At 55.7% G+C, this 20,818-nt stretch overlaps 2 protein-coding genes across 3 annotated transcripts; both read left to right on the top strand.

The window, feature by feature from the left end:
* The first annotated feature begins 1,614 nt into the window (after positions 1-1,614).
* Positions 1,615-15,555, top strand: LOC309855832 (transmembrane protein 185A-like). 2 transcript variants are annotated; one of them, XM_082716484.1, is made up of 6 exons: positions 1,615-1,809; positions 3,961-4,168; positions 8,824-8,907; positions 11,979-12,155; positions 12,680-12,803; positions 13,883-15,555. In XM_082716484.1, the coding sequence occupies exons 1-6, from the start codon at positions 1,751-1,753 to the stop codon at positions 14,125-14,127; spliced, it is 897 nt and encodes a 298-aa protein (XP_082572610.1). In that variant the 5' UTR covers positions 1,615-1,750; the 3' UTR covers positions 14,128-15,555. The 2 variants fall into 2 exon arrangements, with proteins under 2 accessions (XP_082572610.1, XP_082572611.1); XM_082716485.1 differs by having other exon boundaries at positions 1,678-1,809; positions 3,966-4,168.
* Positions 15,556-16,508: 953 nt separating this feature from the next.
* On the top strand, positions 16,509-19,884 carry LOC309855833 (heat shock transcription factor, X-linked-like). Its single transcript, XM_082716486.1, has 2 exons — positions 16,509-17,940; positions 19,081-19,884. Exons 1-2 carry the CDS (start codon positions 17,377-17,379, stop codon positions 19,780-19,782), a joined length of 1,266 nt encoding a protein of 421 aa, XP_082572612.1. The 5' UTR covers positions 16,509-17,376; the 3' UTR covers positions 19,783-19,884.
* Positions 19,885-20,818: the final 934 nt, after the last annotated feature.

The raw sequence follows: 20,818 nt of genomic DNA on the forward strand, positions 1-20,818 counted from the left end.
ACCTGAGGATTCCATTGCATTTAGGTTTCCAAATTCAGTGATTTCATTTCCCAAATTAAAGTCTGGGCTGCCGAGGAGAACGGTCAAGAGCTCTTCAAGGATGCTGGTGTTCCCTTCACACACCTGCTTCTCACAGCTGTAGTGCAAGGCTTGCCCATTGGACTTTCCCAGTGTGTGAGCAGGTATTAAATGACAATATCCCTAAGGCTTTGAATCCCTTCCTCTATATTAAACCAAGGCAGTCCTGACATTTCCAATTCACTCATTATAGGCCACGTTATGGTCCATGTTTCAGCCAAAGGACTATTAGAACACTTTTTTACTACCCAAGCTGCAACATTAAGTGCAATCTATTTCTTCTACAGTGAATTTCTTTTTCTTAAAGATTTTATTTATTTATTTGACAGATAGAGATCACAAGTAGGCAGAGAGGCAGAGAGAGAGAGAGAGGAGGAAGCAGGCTCCCCACTGAGCAGAGAGCCTGATGTGAGGCTTAATCCCAGGACCCTGGGACATTGATCTGAGCCGAAGGCAGAGGCTTTAACCCATGAGCCACCCAGGCGTCCCTTGAAGTTAATTTCTAGTCCTAGTTTGTTGAGTGATTTATCATGATGGGGAGTTGGATTTTGTCAAATGCTTTTTCTATTTTTTTTTTTAGATGATCAGGTGTTTTTCATATCCTATCTTGATATGACTGGGGTTGGGAAACCAGACATACCGTCCAAGCACAGATCAAGGAACAACAGACGAAGGTATGTCTGATTTAGGGATGGCTGATGACCTGGTAGGTAGGCAGCATTCAGTTATGGGACAGTCAATGGACAGCTTGGATTCTAAAATTTTGTAGTCAGCCTCAAGTGTTTCGAGGTATGAACTCAAGGTGGGGAAAAATCTGCTTGTGGGAAGATTGAAGAGAGACTCAGGTCTTGGATCAGAGGTGGGTGGCAGGGCCCTACAGCCAAAGGTCATGGGAAGGTGTCTCTTCTTGGGGAAATTAGTCAACAAAGGGGAAATCAGAGGTGGGCTCAGTCTTCACTGAAGTTCTGAACTAGAAGCTCCAGGTTCCTTAAAGTGATCCAGCCTCTGACTCAGTGGATTTACGCAACAGAGCTTAGGTGGCTGTAATTCTCCCACAGTTGTCTCTTCCTTTCCACCAAAGGAAACATCAAGCAGACAAGGGCAGCCGGGGTGCGGGAGGGAGGTGGGGGGCGGGTGAACATCTCTAACGCGCCTGCAGGGACAGCCTGAACACGGAGAATGTGGAGGGAAAGACGGACGCCGGGAGTCTCGAGTTTTCGAGTCCCCAGACAGAATCCAGATTTCTTCTTTGGGTTCCCATCACACTCTATCCTTGTTCCGTTCCAGCACATACCATGCTGTGTTATAATTCTGTGTTTGTGTGTGGCCTCCCTCCTACCAGGAAGCCTTGGAAAGCAGAGAACTTATTTTATTCTCCTTTATGCTTCGCTAATCCCCTAACATAGTATGTCTATGACATAGAACTTTTTAATACGCGATGTTGAATTAGTGACTCTTCACACATGCTCAAAAATACTGCTGTTACGACTCTCCGTTTCAGTATCACATATTTGTAAAAGTGAGTCTTCTTTAATCATTTTACTTTTCTCCTAGTAAATTCCTCATCTACGCCTGTCTCCTGCTGTTCTCTGTGCTTCTGGCGCTTCGTCTGGATGGCATCATTCAGTGGAGTTACTGGGCTGTCTTTGCTCCCATATGGCTGTGGAAGTTGATGGTCATTGTTGGAGCCTCAGTTGGAACTGGAGTCTGGGCACGAAATCCCCAATATCGGTAATATTGCTTTATATAACTCATTGACCTCTACCCCAAGGGAACAATGTCTTGTTTTTTACTTTTGATTAAGTAAGGACGATTTTTTTCTGCCTATCTGTGGTTTTATAGGAACTATAATACAAGCAAACTGGGTTCTGTTCTAAGTTTTTTTTAAAAATTAGGGGTTTGATATGCATTTTTAAATAAAAACAGTGTCATCTGGGGTGCTTAAGATCCCAGCCAGCCCACAAAAGCCAGTGTAATCTAAAATGCATCCAAAATATCGAACTGTTGCACCGTGCTAGGCTAGGAAACATAAAACTGTCATGTTTGCAGGAGCAGTCCTATAAAACAGAAGCCTGGCTTTGGTCATCAGGGATCTGTCTGTCTCCTCTTTTGTCCTGGAATTGGGGTTCCCCTTGTCCCAATCTCCTAGTCCTGGGGTTTTAGGACTGTTAGCGGTATGTATGTTGGGGGGTAGCTTGGCCAGGATAACAGTGAGTCAGTGAGCCGGGAAAAGAGGAGGCCCCGATGCTGTGAAGGAGAACAGAGCCTTTGGGGACCGGGCAGAGGGGTAAGTAAGCTTTACCTTCAACACCCCCGTGCTTTTCTTCTCGGCTGCCTCAGCCCGTTCAGGTTCCTAGAGTTGGCTCAGCTCTGGAATACAGCCTAGTACTGCTGGAGCCCGAAGACTCTCTGCCCCCTCGCAGAGGTTGGCACTTCGGAAAGGGAAAAGGAAACCTTGAGGGGCTGTCCTCAGCGTTCAGCAGCAAGACAGGAGAGGAGTGGCCGGTGGGCAGGCGGGGCGCGTGCAGCTGCTCACGTGGGAGAAGTGCAGATGTTTCGTCCATCTTGACTAGCTTTAAAAATAAGAGTTAGCCCATGTCACATACATAGCCACATGCGTATCTAAGAACTTGAAAATAGTCCAACAGAGAGCCTTGGCAGATGGGGGACATTTGTGTGGAGCTGTTTTAAAGTCCTTAGACTTCCCTATTTCTTTTTTAAGATTACCTGTGCAGCTGACAGATCTTTTCTTTTTTATAAAATATTTTCAGATATCTAGTATTTTTGACTCAAAGAATGAAAAGTTAAATAACTAAACCGTTTAGGGTCCACTAATTGATATTGAGAACCTATTTGACCTTTGCCACATTGCTTTAAGTTAAGATTTGTTAGAGCGAGGAGAGGCGCCGTGAGGCGCTGTGTGTGGAGTTGAATGTAGTGAGTGCGGAGCCGCGGTCATTTGGTTCTCAGTGTTCACGTTCCCTGGTGGGCCGTTGCCGTGTCCTGTACGGGTGACCACTACTTTCTTTTTCTCTGTGTCCTAACCTCGGGTGTACATCATAAAATGTACATCATACATTTATACATCATAAAATGTTTATCTGTATTTTGAATGAAACACTGTAGACCTTCCAAATGCATTTTTAAGCATTTTTCTGATTAACGGCCTAATTTTTCAGTTGTTAATCTGATAAGTTCCTGCATGATACTTAAACAGCTAATTAAACTGATTTTGTTTAAAAACAGTTTTAACTGCTCTTCCTTCTCTTTAATCTGCAGGTGTTAATTCCTCTTCATGGAATAGAAAGGAAAATAAAAAGATGCTCATAATTTTATCGGTATTTTAATAGCACCTAACAATAGTTACTAGATATTTTTGAAATATAACCCACAGCTTATTTTAAAAAAAGCCAGTTACTTTTATAGTACTGCATGGAATGTGATTTACATGGTTTTTAATTTGTTAAGAGATGAGGATCTTGAGACTTAAGGGATATTTGTCTGTTTTTAGTAGTAGAAGCAATCAGCTTGAATCATCTTGGAAGTAGTTGAATTTAAAGTTACGAATAAAAGCATTTTTGTTTACTGTCAGGGAAGGAATAACTCTGGCTGTTACTTCTGAGAATGTCATTATCCAGTTAAAACTTTGGTTTGGCTGTGAAGTTCCTTTACCGTCATGGAGTAATTTGGGGCATTTGAAAGATTGCCTACTAAAGATTAAGTTTAAGTTTGCTTTCTACCTAACTTCCTTTGCTTTTTGTCAAATTGATAAATATATCGCTTATAGTATCAACATTAAGTTGGTCTTTGCCCTGGACAACCGGCCTGTTCTGGAGATTCCGAACTGAGTATTTTTCTTCTTCTTCTGATGTCCCTTTTCAGAGCAGAAGGAGAAACATGTGTGGAGTTTAAAGCCATGTTAATTGCCGTGGGCATCCACTTGCTCCTGTTGATGTTCGAAGTCCTGGTCTGTGACAGGATTGAGAGAGGAAGCCATTTCTGGCTTCTGGTCTTCATGCCGCTGTTCTTCGTCTCCCCCGTGTCCGTTGCAGCTTGTGTCTGGGGCTTTCGACATGACAGGTCACTGGAGGTGAGATTTCATGTATTTAAGAATGTTTTAAGAAGTCAGATCTTTTGGTCTGTTATTGTAATGTAGATTTCTTGTCCTTCGTTAGGAAGAGAGAAGTCATTAACTCTAGATTATGGTGTGTAAGGAAACAAAAGCTGATGGGAATAATCATGGTTCTCTCTTTTGACTCAGAACGCAGGCTTTTCACCCAAGCCCTCGGGCTCCATCCAGCTCTGTGGTTGCCCCTAGCCACCTGTGTGGGTCAGGCTTCTCCTGAGCCAGTGGGAGAGGTGGGGAATGGGAGAAGGGAGGGAGAAAGGAAGAGAAAGAGGGGGAGGGAGAGCACGACTGATTACTTCTATGGAGCTTGGCTCACACACTTGTGGGGCCGACAGGTCTGAAATTCAGGGGGCGGACCAGCCGGCAGGAGACGTGGCCTGAGTTGGTGCTGCCATCCTGAGACATCCTGTCTCCAGGAAACCTCAAGCCCTCGAACTCATTTGATGAAACCACCCAGAGTACCGAGGGTGATCTTTACCGGAAGGCAGTCCTGCTGCTGCAGTACCTAGACTCGGGCCTGATCCGGGAAGCGGTCCTGTGTGGGCCCAGCCAGTGGGTCCCCGCAGAGCCCGGGGTCTGGCGCTTCGTCTGCTCTCATTGGCTGCAAGCCCGACGTAGGGCAGACGCGGCTGAATACAGAAGCAGCGCGAGAGCAGCCCTGATAATTAGGATCGGAAAGGAGTGCAGGTCACCTTGGCCGAGCCCTCAAGGTGTGCCGGGCACCCGGGCCTTCGTAGAGGGGCACCACCACCCCGCGAAGCAGGTGCAGCGGCCGCCCCTGTTTTGTGACGGGGAAGGGATCTGGTCCCGGCCGTTCGTTCCGGGGCAGGGCTGGGGCCGGACCCCACGTCCGTCAACCTGACTCCAGAGCCTGCCCGCCGAACTGCACGGAAACTGAGGGCCCAAAGCCCTGTACAGATGGGGCGAGGGGAGACCTGGATGCTGGGAGGGCTTTGTTCTCAGCTGGATGAGTAACAAGCAGAGGAGGGAGAGTGGCTGTGGGGCTGGAAGGCTCCCAGAAAGAGGGTGCGTGAGAGAGCCAGGCTCCGTGGGAACCCATGGGAACAGGACCCTGAGCGCCAGGACGCTTGGTCTTCGCTGGGGAGAGGGCACGGGCATGGGGGTAGTGTGGCTGCTCTGCCATCTGAGGGCCCACTCTCCCCTCCCTGCCCTTCCTCCAGCCTTCCACAACCCGGCCACTTGTCTGCAAGGCCCCTCTGGCTGCTTGCCAGTGGGAGGAATGCTATCCTGAATGAGTACAGTTAAGAAAAAAGTCTGGAAGATTCCCTGGGTGACAGTCAGGAGAGTGAAGTGGGGAAGCACAGAGACCCTCCTTGGCCCCCGGGGAACTTGGTACCTGTCCAGCCTCTGCCCAGGGCTGCTCCCCGCTGCAGGAAGACCCTCGCCCCTTCCTGTTTCTCGGTGCATTTGCTCCTGTGCTCGTCTGGTAACTTGGGCTCTCTCGTCTGAAAGAGAAAGCTAAATGACAGCAGCAAAAGCTTCTCAGTCCTTCTCTGGCTCTTGTGCCTCTCTTGTCATTTAAGAAAGGCTCCCTCTAGCAGAGCCCATCTGACCTTGGGCTCCCTGATCAGCCTCCCATCCGCCGGACACTGGCCAGACCCAGCAGTCCTTTCTCTCTGGCCACCAGCCATGCTGTGGCTTCTGACACTGCTGGGTCTTTGACTAGGCCGGCACCCTCTGCTTTGGCTCCTTTGTTGCTGCTGAGGATTCTAGGCTTGGGTGTTCTAGTCCTCGCTGTGCACATGTGCGAGCCACACGGCGGATGATGATGCTTACTTCCTGTCTCGGCCGCCACTTCCATGCTGTCGTCTCCTGCACGCGGCCGATCGCAGATTTCAGTGTCAGCTCTAGACCCCTTCTCCAGCGTCACCTGAGTCTGCATCTCTGTGCGGGTCGAAGGCACCACGTCCACCCGGTCACCCTCCCTGTTCTCCTTTATGCCCCTGTTGCTCTGCACGGTTTCTCTAGCACCTGTGCCCATGAAGCAAAACCAAGCTTTAAAATCCTTTGCAGAAGCTTACGGTAAACGGGACCACAGCAGTCACACATTCCACATATTCCCTATTTGGCTCAGCATTTCTCAGTGAGGGAGGGACGTGTGCGGTTGGCCTCTCGGACAGGAAACGTTTTGTTCAACAGGACTGTCTCATGCATGGCTGGACGCTTCTGCTGACCTCTGCCGACTCAATGCTGGTGGAGGGGCTCTCCCCGCGGGTGTGTCAGAGACCCAGGGCCACTGCTGCACCATTCCTAGCCTCTTCCTGGGGTGGGAGCTATGTCGCCTAGGTCGAAAAGCTCCGAGAGAGCCATCGAAATGTAGTTGGATGGGGACCAAGGAGGAAGTTTCAGGTACATGTGAAAATGTGGAACTTTGTTTCTTAGGATGTTAAAGTATATGCAAATGCTAGGACTACATTGGGCATGAAACCATCTTTTCCTCATGTGGAGTTACAAAACGTGAGTTGTTCATGTGGTCATGCCGGGTGTTCCTACCCAGAGGAAGCAACGTCGTGTCAGGAGTTGAGCTCCCTCTTGGTGCTTGTGTCCCAGGAGGAAGAGCACCAAGTTTGCTAGGGGGTGGCTGGGGGATGGGCCCGCGCAGAGACATGAAGGAAAAGCCGGTGTCTTTTTTTCCCCCAAAGGCTTTTTATTTATTTATTTATTTGTCAGAGAGAGGGAAAAAGCACAAGCAGGCAGAGTGGCAGGCAGAGGCCGAGGGAGAAGCAGGCTCCCCTCTGAGCAGGGAGCCTGATGCGGGACTGGATCCGAGGACCCTGGGATCACGAACAGAGCTGAAGGCAGAGGCTTAAGCCACTGAGCCACCCAGGCGCCCCAAGGCTGACGGCATCTTAAGAAATGGTGCAGCACCCAACAGGCACACACGTCCTTGGAGGAATTAGGTGTGGTTATTTAGCAATGAAATCAAAATCATACTTTTCTTTTCATTTATGGGTGTTATTTTTTTAGATGGCTACTTTGGGCATAAATACTAAGTTTCGATCTAATTACTTGACCCAGTGGAACTGTTAAGGATTTCGTTCAGCCCAGAGCCCTAGGAAAGACTTGCTCCCTCACAGAAATGCCCTGTGAATGGAGCACTCCAGGGAAGCTCTGGGCCAGACGAGATGGCTTCCTGTGATTTTCAGTTCACAGGCGGCGGCAGCCCAGGGAAGAGCAGCGAGGGCTGCCGCCAGAAGGAAGCCGGCCTGGGCTGTTTGGGAGCAGGGAGCCTTCCGGGTTGGAGGCTGGGAGGCTCGTCGGGGGGGGGGGGGTGGCGTTGGAGGCGTTGTGTGGGGCGGTGAGGAGAAAGGCCTGACGAGGCAGCTGTCGTGCTGTCGTTGGGGTGGTAGAGAGGACAGGACGTGGTGGCAGAGCATGCAGGAGTGGGAAGGGGAGTACAGGGTGCTCCTGGCCATGTGGCTTGGGTCCTGGGCTGCCACGGGGCCTGACAGCAAGGTGGGAGGCTCTGAAGGGACGGGGACAGGGTGAAGGTGCGAGGGGCTGATGGACTCAGTCTGGGACTGGCTCTGGCTGATGCACGTCTAGGAGAGCTGGGTCTGGGCCACTGCGGGACAGCTGGGGCGGAGACAGAGACGGCTGAGCAACCCACAGGAGGTCACCCGAGCCGGGGCTGTGGACGCAGGGCGACCAAGTGAAGGCCTGTGTGTTTGCATCCATGTCTCTCTAGTGGGGACAGAAGACCAAGTTGAAGTCTCTGAGGGGCCTCGGGGTTCAAGGAGAGGAGGAGACTGAAGAGGAGCCGCAAGAGCAGCAGGAGGAGGCGAGACCATGCGGGGCTCCTGGCAAGAGATGCTGCGTGGGTGCCCCGTAGGGTGATCTGACACAGGTGGTCTGTGCCATAGAGGTTACCGTCAGCCTTGACAGAGCAGTTGCTAATGGTCGGGGCTGGAGGCCGGATTGGGTTGTTGGGAGCCCGGAACGCCAGGGGAGGCCGCAGGGGCTGGTGCATCCACGCTGTGTCATGGAGCTTGATGGAAACAGAGTGCTAGGGCTGGGAGGGGCCGTCGGCTCCAGCGAGGGATGGGCTTGTTTGGTCTTGGGGTTCTTTTGTGTTTAATGGGAATGAGTTGAACTTGTTTCTGTGCTTCTGGGAGGGATCAGTGGAACAGGAGGGGTTAATGATGCAGTAAAGAATCCATAACTGATGTCTTGATGGGACACGGTCCTCGGGTCCTCGAGGAGCCAGAAAGGAAGGCGTGGAGAGCTGAGCCCCGGGTAGGAGAAAGAAGTGCAGGTACGGAACAGGGATGGCCGTGGGGAGGGGCAGGAAGGACGCTGATGGCCGCGGATCGCCTCTACCGGCCAGCCCGGAGACAAGGTTATTGTTCGGGAGAGCACGAGGGGCAGGGCGGCCGCGAGCCAGAGGCGACGAGGCGGGAGACCGGCTGGCAGGCTTCTTGCTGCCTCTGCGTCCCTTCGCTCGCTCTGGTGTGGAAAATCAGGAGGTCCCAGTACAGCTTCATAGGACTTTTACCATATTATAATTTGCATTGCCTCTTAGTGTGTTAGTCAAATAATTGCAGTATTGAATACAACTTTGACTTTGTTTAACTGATTCTTCTCTTCATTTTTAGTTAGAAATACTGTGTTCTGTCAACATCCTGCAGTTTATATTCATTGCCTTAAGACTGGACAAGATCATCCACTGGCCCTGGCTTGTATGTAACTTTTTAAATCCTTAAATAAACTTTTCTTTTTTTAATTATAAAAGTAATTTGTGTTCATTGTAGAAAACTTGGAAAAGACAGGCTTGGGTAACGGAATGCTAATCCCCCATAACCCATGGGGAGAGAGCGCGGCTAGTGTGCGGGGTTCCCTGTGCTGGACCTTACTGCTTCTGGAGGGCAGCTGAGCGCACGCCGTGCGTGTACCGCTATGGTGCGCTCTTGTCCTGACACATTGTGAGCAGCTTCCCCTGGCAAACAAAAGGTCCTTATCAGTATAACTTTTAAGGTTTAATTGATGCAATATTTTTCCAGTGCATTTACCAAGCCGTCCCCTTCCAAATATTGAAGTTGATACTAGTATAATTATAAATCATGATGTAACGTATATTTTTGTGCCTAAAAATCTTTGCCTGATTTTTTTCATTGTTTTCTTAGGAAAGACTCCAGAGAGAGTATTACTGGGCCAGAGGGTGGGAACTTTTTGAGATTTTGAAAGACAGACTACACTCCCAACTTGCTTTCTAAAATAGTTGTGCCACTGTACCGTCATGCAGAGGGCGAGGTCTAAGTCCTGCTCAGAGCCTGTGGCTTCGGCTCCTGGGCGTTTGGTTGAAATTGCCTGCGTAGATGGCTAGAGGGGGGTGGTGGCTACAGGTATGTACATGGCAGGCTGTGGCCAGAGAAGCCAGCAGCACTTGCACTCCTGCCACAAATGCCTAGAAGGCAGGTGAGAACCAACACAGAGGAGGCGCGTGGGCCCTCAGAGGGGGTCGTGTTGCGGTTTGGGCTTTTCCCCCCTGCTGCTTAATACGTACTTTTGCATATAAAACATTTTTTGTTATGAACTTGGTTTACCGTTAAAAAAAAAGTACCAAGTATAGCAAAAAGAGAAGATATTCATTTGGTGATGGGGAAGAAAATAAAGGAACATAGTCACCGCCATAATAAATGAAGGCACAACTCATCGCCTCTTCCCAAAGTCTTTGATAAAACAGCCATAATACAAAATGTTTGGGTACCTGCCCTCCATCTTTAGGGTGCTGTATCTGGAGAGGGGTAATTGGGTACAGGATTTTCGGTTGTAATGTGAAGGAAACTAATCTGAGTCAAGCCAGCATTTGAGTATAAGGTGCAATCAGAAAAAAAAAGATGAGGAATTATGAATGTTTTCTGTAGGTGAGCGGAGAGATTTTTTTCCAGCCCCAGTCCTGGGCAGGCCCCAGCACATGGAACAGTCTGATGGCATGCTTCTTGCAGTGATCAGGAGAGACTGAGGGAGGCCACTATGATCGGGTGGGGGGGGGGTGATAAGTGAGCGCTGCTAAATGAGGGGCCCAGGGAAGAGACTCTCTGTAGACTGTACAGCAAAACCTACCATCAGGAACTCCAGGCTACTCAGGAGGTTTAACAAGCACACACCAACTCAAGTCATAGGTCTCAAAACAAAATGGAAAACCAAACAACTGGCTGAAGAAAACATAGGAGAAAATCTTTGGGAACCTGGAGTTAGATGAGGAATCCCTACAAGTGGCACTAACAATAAGGTCCATAAAAGAAGCTTAGAATTGAAATTAAATGAATGAAAAGACAGGCCACAGAGTAAGAGAAAATATTCACAAAGCACGTGTCCAAACGAGGACTTGTATCCAAAACATCTGAACTCTCAAAAAACAAACAACCTAATTTTAAAATTGACAGAAGACTTGAAAAGTCAATCACAAAGAGGATATACATATGGCAAATAAGCGCACAGACAGGACATCATTACCCAGTAGGGAAAGGCAAATCGAGGCCAAGATGAGGTCCTGCGAGATGCTCCTCAGAAGGGCCGAGCTGAAACAGGATGCAGGGCGCGGAGGACGGGGGGCATGGATGGGGACACCCACACACCGCTGGGGGGGATGCCGAGTTGAAGGGGCACTTGGAGAAATAGTTTGGCCATTTCATGTGAAGTTAAGCACAGAGTGGACAGAGGATTTCGCAGTGCCGGTCCGGGGTATGTCCCTTAGATGAATGATGCTGTCCAGCCACATGAAAACCCACGCCTGAATGTTGGTGGCAGCTTTAGTTGGGACACCAAAAGCGGGAAAGCAGCCAGATTTCCTTCCGCGGGTACTGGACACAGGCGGTGGTGCCCGCACCCTCTGGAATGCGGTGGCGGGCTCGTAAAGAGAAGCAGTCTGTGGTCACGCACAGCAAGGAGGAGGGACGTCACAGGCCCTGTGGGCAGGAGCAGGCCGTTTCAGGAGGCAGCGCCGTGCGGTGCTCTGGGGACCACCCAGCGTAGTGAGAGGCATTGGTGGGTGCCAGGCGTTGGGGTGGGGTGAGGGGATGATGCCGTGAAGGACAGCACAAGGGAGTCCTGTGGGGGAAGCGGCTGTCCTGTGTCCTGCCTGGGGACACACAGCTCTGCACAGGCGTGTGTGAAAGGTCATAGACCTGTGCACCAAGGGAAGAGTCCGCTTACTGTTAGATAACGAGACAGAGGGATGCCGTCCGGACCCATGGGGCAGCCTAAGAGGGAGAAAGATTACACAGGGGAGCCGGGGAGGCCCCAGGGCTTCTCCGGTGTGCTCGTGTGGGGGCGAAGCAAGGTGTTTCTGGTGCGACAGCAGCAGGTGTGGACGTCGCCTAGGCGCGGTGACTGGGACCGGGCGGCAGAGCCCTCGCGGTGTCTGTGCGCATGTGAGTGGAGGGCGGCCTCGGCCGGGGTGGCCAACAGCCGCCGAGAGGAGGTGTCAGGGTGAGGTGGGGTGAGTGTGTGGGGTGGGGGCAGGCCGCCCCCTTTCCCTTGGGGTGGAGGCAGGTGCAGGCTGAGTGAGGTCCTGTCCCAGGAGGACAGCTGCCAGGCTCCTCATCCTGAGCATGGCCCACAGCAGAGCGTGTCCCGGAGCAGGTGTTGGCCTCAGACCATCCTTGGTGCTGTCCTGCGGGCTGTGGGGTGGCGGTCCTCGTTCGCACCGGCACTCTTAACTGCAGGCCTCTGCCGGGGGCATGGCTGCGCCTGCCTTCAGGTGCTGGGCCCAGAACACCCAGACGTGGTTCTCTCCTCCTTCCCTCAGGTCGTGTGCGTCCCTCTGTGGATTCTCATGTCCTTTCTGTGCCTGGTGGTCCTCTATTACATCGTGTGGTCTGTCCTGTTCCTGCGCTCCATGGACGTGATTGCAGAACAGCGAAGGACGCACATAACCATGGCGCTGAGCTGGATGACCATCGTCGTGCCTCTCCTGACTTTTGAGGTGAGCTTCCGGCAGCGGAGGTCTTCAGGCCCTGAAGCCGACCCTACCGCACGACGGCCTTCCGAGGGCCTGGGAGCCACAGCACAGGAGAGCGTGGAGGGGTGGGGGGCTGGGGAGAATTAGAGTGGCCTGCGTTTGGGGCGGGTGAGAGGTAGTCCGGTAGCCATCGCGTGGCGTGTGTGGGCGCGTTTGCCTCCAGGAGGAGGGACTTGCTGGATTCTCTATTGAGTTCCCTTAGAGGCGGACTTAGAGGCGGCACGGTTGCCTCTAGAATGAACCCCACCCCGCAGGAGCTTCCCATAACCGTCCTGGTGTTGGAAACTTCCCGAGTGCGCAGATTTTGCTTCATCCTGAAGTGGGATAAGTTTGTCTTGTGCTTCCCCCCAGAATAGAAGGCTGCGCTTGTCTCCTATGGGACTGACCTTTCCTCATGACAGCCGGCGAGGGAAGGGTGGACTAGCCTCCGACGCTGTCCGTCCGCAGATGCCTTATCAACAAAACCTCAACTATTTCTCTTTCCTTAGATCCTGTTGGTTCACAAACTGGACGGCCACAACGCATTCTCTTGTATCCCGATATTTGTCCCTCTCTGGCTTTCCTTGATCACTCTGATGGCAACCACATTTGGACAGAAGGGAGGAAACCACTGTACGTACTCAGCACTTCAGAAGCCCTTGACCTATGTGTGTGTGTGTGTGTGTCTGTGCCTGTGGCCCCAGTCTATGACAGGATGAGCCTGAGGGTCCCAGTTAAGGAGGTTGCCCAAGGAAGGCCTGGAACCTTCCAAGGGAGGGGTAAGCTGTCAACCTCACTCTCCCTGCCCTGCACTGTGACCTCCTTAGTAGTGTACTCTGCCGTCTGAGGTAGGGCTGACCGTGGCAGGTAGCCGCCTAGCCCTGTCCCCCCTGCTGCAGAGTGAGGGTCAGGACACCTGCTTCCTGGGGTCCCCTAAGGATTAGATAAAAATCCACGTTGCCCACCGAACCCCAGGAGTTCTCTTAGTGTCTGCGTCCTGCTGGCTCCCCCCAGGGACATTGTTGGCATCACTATGGCTTGTCCGTGGTGCCCTGCTTGCCCTCTCTTCTCTTCACCTGCGTGACGGCACATTCGGTTTTGAAGTGATCTTTCCTTCCTCACTAGACTGTAAGCTCCTTTGCAGGTAGCCTGAGCATGCCATTCTGGAAGTCAGGGAGCTGGAGCGGGGGTTGTGCCCTGGGAGAGAGAGCCAGCACTGAGCTGATGGTCCCATGGTAGAGAGAGCAGGAGCAGGCCTCCGAGAAGGAGCTTTGAAGGGCCTTGTGAGCTCAGGCTGCCTGCCGGCATGGACCAGCGTGCCTGCCAGATGCTGACAGAAGCCCCTTTTTGGTTGCCATTCGTGCCATTCTTTGTCCTGTGTGAGCATGTCCAGTGGGGAAGACGGCAGGAGGCAGGTATCCATCCGAGACGTACTGGAGCCCCCGTCAGAGGGCACCCCCCTCCCCTGATCTCTGGCAAGGTCACAGTGCTCCCTGGGGTCGTGGCCCGTGTGGGAAGCCCCTGTCAGAGAGCCAGGGAGCCACAGGCCTTTCTTCTTCCCTCAGTGGGTATCGGGCTTCGCTCGATCTTCGTTGCTAAGGCAGCAGGAGACAGCGTTACGTTGTACGAGCAAAACTTCACGTTCAGGAAAGGAAAGTGACAGGAGAGTCAGCGGAGGCCAGTGTTTGAAAAAGTGCATCCTTCCTTTTCAGGGTGGTTTGGTATTCGTAAGGATTTCTGTCAGTTTCTGCTTGAAATCTTCCCATTTTTGAGAGAATATGGAAACATTTCCTACGACCTCCATCATGAAGATAATGAGGAAACAGAAGAAGCCCCAGTTCCAGAACCTCCTAAAATTGCTCCAATGTTTCGGAAGAAGACCAGGGTGGTCATCACCCAGAGCCCTGGGAAGTATGTCCTCCCACCTCCCAAATTAAATATCGAAATGCCAGATTAGACACACTCCCTCGAGCAGAGTGCAAGTGGACCGGGGCGCACGCTGTCTTCTGCCCTCCTCTGCCTCCCGTTTACCCCACCCAGAACTAGGACTGGAGCGGGGGCTCCAGGGACTTCCATCTCATGCCTTGTTTGCACTCAATGCCTACCAGTGACTCACCGTGACGGGACGCACGCAGGGCAGGGGACGGGCGCGCGCAGTGTGGGCTGGGGGGAGGGTTTGTCAGCGGCTGTGGGTGTGATGGAGGGACCACGGGTGAGAAGGAGAAAGCGATCCCCTCTGGGCCGGCGCCTCGGGAGCTGGCTTGGCTCTGTTACGGATGGCTGATGAGGCCAGAGAAGGAACTGGTTTGCAAAGTGCTAAAATTCCCATCAGAAGCGTTCTTTGAAAATGTTTCTTTAAACCAGGCTGGCCTCACCACATAACTTCACGTCTGCCATTGGGGTGCAGTCAGCTGGCGCTGTCGCGGAAGCTTCGGGGCCCCTTGTGCCCTCACCGCCCTTTCTGCGTGGCTCCTGTGGGGGGGCGCTTTCTCCCCGGGCAGCACCGACAGCAGTTTTTAATGGCCTCATTGCTGAGCCCTTTCTAATGGAGTGACTCTGTGCCTGTATAGTATTTATACAAATATTTTAGCATTGTAATATACCGTGTCAAATCCTAGTTCTGTACAGTATATTCTGTTAAAGTATTTTTTTACAAGCTTGTATTGGAGACATAAGGTGTTCTGTTGCGGAAGTAGAAGTTGCTGGCACACCTGTCCCGCCCTGGGGCACAATGCGTCAGGGCACATCATCATTTACCCCTTGAGATCATACAGTAGCTGCTGCCGCCAGAACAGCCACAAAAAGCAAGAAATGGTCTGAGCTTTGCCTGTGTCTGGGAGTACGGGCTGTCAGACAACAATCACGCGTGACCTGAAACTAGAAATGCGGGACAGAGTGGCGGAGACGGAAAAGCCACTGGAAGGGGGAACTATTAAGATCTGAGGCCTTGTGTCTGCCCTTGACAGAAGCCCTTCCTGCTGGTCCCAGACCTTTCTCGAGGAGAGCAGTGGCTCACAGAATGGCGGGGTCGCGGGGTGAGCCCTGAGTCAAGGCAGAAGTAAGCAGCCCTCCAGGCTAAGAGCCTTTGGGGAGAACAAGCAGCCCTTTGTTCCAGGAGAGAAAAGGAGCACCAACATTCTGACGCAGGACCAGAGGGAAGGGTTGGACATGTGCAGCCGCTGCCCTGGCTGAACCGGGCTCAGCGGGTGCCCAGCACACACGCGCGCATGAGACCACCTGGCACAGGCTGCCGCAAGCCTGTGGTCTCTGAGGTAGAGGGAACGCTCGGGATGGCGAGGCCTTTCCTGCTTGGTGTGGAACAAATGTAGCGCAATCCACTATTTTTCCTCCCTGCAGCTGTTCAATAAACTGGTTCCTCCTTTTCCACGGTATTGTGTGCATCTGACTTTAGATGCGGTTCAGGCCACAAGGATGCTCTCAGCCCACAAGGAAATATCCTCTAGCGGCCAAGGGCAGCCAGGGTGCGGCGGGGGGGGGGGGGGGGGCGGGTGAACATCTCTAACGCGCCTGCAGGGACAGCCTGCACACGGAGAATGTGGAGGGAAAGACGGACGCCGGGAGCCTCGACCAGTGGCCTGGGACACCCCTGCCGACACCGCGACAGCTCAGGAGCCCCACGACACTACTCTCCAGCCCCAGGCCAGTCTGAACCCGTGACGGGCACTTGTCGTGGTCCCGAGGCAGCGCCCGGTGTCGGCAGCCGCTGGTGCCGCTCCCCCTACATCGGTTGCCCTGGGACCTCTGTCCGTCGGCCCCCGCTGTCTCGGCATTTCCCGGGCACTCAGCTCGGGTGGCATTTCAGCCCGCGGTTTGTACCTGCCGGGGATGGAGGGAGGCCCCGCGGGGAGCCCCAGGCCACAGACTCTGTTGCCTATTTGCTGCTAGACAAAATAGCCTCCAGTCTGGCGGTGCGTCTGCCGCGTGGCCATCTCTGGAAACTCACTGAGTTCCACGCCCACAATCGAGTTGGGGAGGGAGTGCTTGGGGGGAGGTGGGCCTGCACGTGGGGAGAATGTGCTGGAAGGCTTCTCTGCATGGCTTCCTCTTCTGGATCCTCCAGGCCCCAGAGCCCAGGGAAGGACCCCGGAGCTCCAACCCTGGCCACCAACCAGGACGGGTGCCCCTGCCACCGTCAGTGGAGGAAAGGGAAGGAAGCCAGCCGGTGTGAGGCCCCCGGCTCCCGGCCGGCCCGACAGTCTGCCTGGGAGGTGGTGGCCGGGTGTGAAGGGGGGCACGTGCAGGCTGAGGAGAGGCAAGGAAGGAGAAGGCGTCCTCCTGCCCTCCTCCTCCTCCTCCTCCCACCAGCACTCCCCTCCTCCTCCTCCTCCTCCTCCTCCTCCTCCTCCTCCATCTGCAGGGTGGTGGTGGGACACACCTGGCTAACCTGTTCACCTAAGTAAGCAGCCATCGGCCATGTGGCCTCGGGGGGACCCACAGCGTGGGTAGACTAGGAGGGTCTCCGGGGAGGACCTCAGCACCTTTTGGGACGAAGCTGAAAGGCCCGCGTGGCCCACACCCTTGACCGTGGACGCCCGCCCCAGCCTCTGCTCCCTGCTTGAAAGCGTGCATCTCGGTAGGGACTCTCGAGACCCACAGGCCCGGAGAACGACCTCTGACCTCTTGAAGGACGCAGGCCAGCGGAGGTCAGGCGGCACCCGGGGAGCTAGGTGTGGGATGGAAGGACGGTCTGGGGTTGGCCCCGGATGTTGGGTGTGTTACTTTTTTATAAAGATTTTTTTTTTATTATTTATTTGTTCGACAGAGAGAGAGATCACAAGTAGGCAGAGAGGCAGGCAGAGAAAGAGGGGGAAGAAGGCTCCCTGCCGAGCAGAGAGCCCGATACGAGGCTCGATCCCAGGACTCTGAGATCATGACCTGAGCCGAAGGCAGCGGCTTCACCCACTGAGCCACCCAGGGGCCCCTGTTGGGTGTGTTACTTTAAAGCCATAGACGAGGCTCCCCTTGCCCAGGGAAGGACCGGGTGTGACCAGAAGGTTGGCGTGCCGACAGGTCACTCGTGTGGCTGGCCCTTTATCAGGTCACTGGCTGGCTGGCTTGTGATGTCACCCCCCAAGTAACTGGAGCCCCTTTGTGATGTCCCCGGGGCCGCCCTGTTATCAAGGGGTGCAGCCGGCCAGGCCGCACTCGCAGGTCTACAGGAAGGAGGGACGCGCCGGAGCGGAGTATGGCCAGCAAGGAGAAGCGGGGCCCGCCGGGCCCGGCGCAGGGCTTGGGGCCGCCGCCCTCCCCTCCAGAAGAGGGGGCTCCTGCCGCCGTGGGCCCGGAGAGCAGCGCTCCTCCAGCACAGCCTCCCCTCACCCTGGCGCAGCCGGTGTCCCCTGGGGACCCTGGCTTCAGGCTGCTGCTGGAGGAAAACGCTTTCCAGGCCTTGGCCCAAGAGCCTCCGCTCCAAAGGCCGCGCACCTCCCAGGACGCCCTGTCGGTGGGAGAAGGCAGCCTCCTCTGCCTGCCCTTTCCCAAGAAGCTGTGGGCCATCGTCAACAGCACCCAGTTTGCGTCCATTTGGTGGGCCAAGGATGGCACCTGCATAGGCATCAACGAGAAGCTGTTTCAGAAGGAGGTTTTGGAGAGGGAGGGTCCGGACAAAGTGTTCGAAACGGACTGTATGAAGAGCTTCGTCCGCCAGCTCAACCTGTATGGATTCAGCAAACTGCGCCGGGACGTCCACACATCCATCTGCCTTACCAGCTTTCTCACCGGAGGGGCCCCTGTTCACGTCCTGAGCAAGGTAACGGGGGCCGAGCCGCCAGGCTCTGGCGTGCTGGGGTCGGGGTGGGGGGTGGGAGCCCCCGGGGCTGCCTCCTGGGCCTCTGGGGCCCGGGTCTCCCTCTGGGCAGCGGGGTCGGCGACCGAGACCCACTGTGGGGAAAGTGCCCAGGATGGCGCCAAGGGTGTCGGGGCTGCCTTCTTCAAGGACCCGCGTGATGGGCGCGCTGCCGACCCGGGCAGGCACTCAGTGGGGGTGGGGGGCACTGGGAATTGGTAAGAGAGTAGACGCTCAGAGCTCTCCTCACGAGGGAGAAAGGGTCTTCTCCTTTTTTCCCTTCTTTCTTCTGCGACCCTCCCCTCAGCGCCACCCCCCCCCCCCGCTTTTCCCATTTCTCTAGGTTTGTGTCTTTTGGTTGGGTGTGTCTGTGAGGCGATGGGCATCCGGGGATGGCCACACGTGAGGGACGTCGTTGCTCTGGGCACCCCCAAACGGCACGCTGCTTGCACGGGGCCCGTGCCCGAAAACCTCCGCCAACACCGGATCCTCCCGCCCTGCTGCTCGGGGCGGTGGGGGCAGCCCGCCTCCCCGGGGGCTGTGAGCGTGCCCACGCGGGGCTCCCGCAGCTCTCGGCCATCGCCGAGGCGGGTGGTCGGGCCCCTTTCGTGAACGAGCGGTGTGCCTGGGCGTCTGGGGGCTGTGCTGCCCCAAAGCCCTTTGGAAGCCTGTGGAAGGCTGAAGGAGTGGGCGTGCTTCCCGAGCCCAGCGGGCCCCTGGACGCCCCGAGCCGGGGACTCCCAGCCAGGGCGCGCTTCTGCGGCCAGCGGACCTTGGCTCGGACAGCCGCCCAGGCTCCCGCCCCCGTCTGCCAATCCCGAGCCTCCCTCCCTTGGACTCCAAGCCCCCCTCCTTTGGACGTGGATGCTGACCCGGGAGGCCCCTTGGAACCCTGGCCCCAGGGGCCGTGGGTGTCCTAAGTGAGCGAGGGCGGACGAGAGGACAGCGAGCACGCGGCTTCCTGCCCGGACCGGGACCTGCCCCCAGGAGGCCTCGGGGCCTACGGCTACCTCGGACCGCAGCGCGGGCCCGACCCGGCTGCCGCTTGCGATCAACTCTGTTGTGACACGGACTCTCTCGTCCTCTTTCCATTTTGCCCCGCAGTTACAGTTCTACAGGAGCCCCTTCTTCAAGAGAGACTGTCCTCACCTGCTCCTGAGGATGAAGAGGAGAGTGGCCGTGAAATCCACAGTAAGGCAGATGGAAAGCAAGCCCGAGCCCGACACCCTGGGCGTCCCCCCGGCGGCACCGACACCCGGCCTGCGGCACGAGGGAGTCCTGTCCTCTGCCGGGGACCCGCCGGAGCCAGAGAGCCGCCCGCAGGGCGACGGCCCCACCATCCAGGGCAGGAGCGGGTCGGCCCCTCCTGCCATTGCCGGCGCGGCGGCCAGGACCACCGTGGCCGCCACCCGCGCCGCGGCAGGCCGGCCCGTGCACGGCCAGCCCCAGGGTGCCCAGGCGCCCATCTGCCTCGCGCCGGCCGTGGCCCAGCCCGCGACCTTGCCCTGGGTCTGTGTCACCCTGCCTCCCGCGCAGATACACCCTTACGCGTCGGGGCTGGGCCTCGCCCCCGGGCCCCCCGTGCTCCTCCCCGGGCCCCCCGTGCAGCTCCCCGTGGCCGGGCTGCTGCCGCTCTGCCACCCCTGGGGGCCCGCCGTGGCCGCTCTGCCTGGTGTGGCTGCCGGACCCGTCACCCCCGTGACCCTGACCCCTCACCCCCCGAGCCCCTTCCACTGCTGTCCCGACTGCCGCTGTTTCCCCGAGTACCTGCCACCGACCGCTCGGCCCCCCGATGGCCCCCGCTAGGCACACCACCGCAGCCAGGGCCGTCTGGTTGTCGGAAATCAGGCAGGTTAATAAAACGTGTCAGAGAGGGAGCCCCTTGGTGATGAACCCAGTGCCCTCGGCCTCTGCGATGTTTCTTTCTTAGCGGCGGGCTAGGCCTCAGCTTTCTGCTTGCGCCGTCAAGAACGTGGCACGACACCCCTCCTGGTGGATGCGGGGCCCAGGACACCCTCGGTCAGGCCCCTCGGGTTTCCGCCTCCGCTCCTGAGGAAGGCCTCCGTGTGGCGCCTGACGGGTCCGAGAAGCTGGCATCGGGGGCTGAGGGCTCACCGCGGCAGGGTTTCCCTGGCCGGGCAGGCGCCCTTCCCCGTCGTGCCGGGTCCCTTGTATGACAGGACCTTCCCTTGACCCACGAGGGGAGGTCAGGTCGCCCCTCATAGGAGGGGAGAAAAGGTGGCCCTACCGTCCTCCAGCACCCAGAGGTGGGTGGAGACGGTCGCCGCCGGGTCCTACGGGTTTGCAGCGCAGAGGCTGCCTGCTGGTATCTGGAGGACAGGATGCATGGGGGGGGGGGGCTCTTCCCGTCCCTGTCAGAGGACCTGATAACTTTTCCCCTTTGTCCCCAGTCGTCCTCTTTCTCTTCCGAACTCAACATGTCGAGCGCGTCATGCTCCGACTTGGGAGGAAACAACCTCCGGCTCCTGGGGCGTGCAGCGCCTCGAGGACGCGCACTCCGCACCCCGAGCCGCCTCAAAGACAGAGTGTCTCAAGGGGCACGGGCAACGAGCTCCCAGGCTCCCGCCGTGGCCTTGACGGGCCATAGACCATACCAGGTGGGCTCTGGAACCGGGCAGCGGGGGAGAGGGGGAAAAGCAACCGTCCCCAGGACGGAGAGACACCGCTGCCCTTCACTTTTCCACTGGGCAGGAGTAGGGAGTCCCCCTGAGCAGGGGGGGAGAGCCCATAGGGCCCCCGTCCCCCTGAGGCTAGTGCGCGCCTGGCAGGGATGAACACTCCAAGCTTCTAATCATGGCTTGGTGTCTCTGCTGAGCTATCG

The sequence above is a fragment of the Mustela nivalis genome (genome assembly GCF_964662115.1).
Source record: "Mustela nivalis genome assembly, chromosome: X".
Taxonomy (NCBI): domain Eukaryota; kingdom Metazoa; phylum Chordata; class Mammalia; order Carnivora; family Mustelidae; genus Mustela; species Mustela nivalis.

Coding starts and splice junctions, on each gene's coding strand:
- LOC309855832 (XM_082716484.1), top strand. CDS start 1,751: ATGGTCATTGTTGGAGCCTCAGTTGGAACTGGAGTCTGGGCACGAAAT. Junction 1,810..3,960: donor GCACGAAATCCCCAATATCG/GTAATATTGCTT, acceptor GTCCCTTTTCAG/AGCAGAAGGAGAAACATGTG. Junction 12,804..13,882: donor ACAGAAGGGAGGAAACCACT/GTACGTACTCAG, acceptor CTTCCTTTTCAG/GGTGGTTTGGTATTCGTAAG.
- LOC309855833 (XM_082716486.1), top strand. CDS start 17,377: ATGGCCAGCAAGGAGAAGCGGGGCCCGCCGGGCCCGGCGCAGGGCTTG. Junction 17,941..19,080: donor CTGTTCACGTCCTGAGCAAG/GTAACGGGGGCC, acceptor TTTGCCCCGCAG/TTACAGTTCTACAGGAGCCC.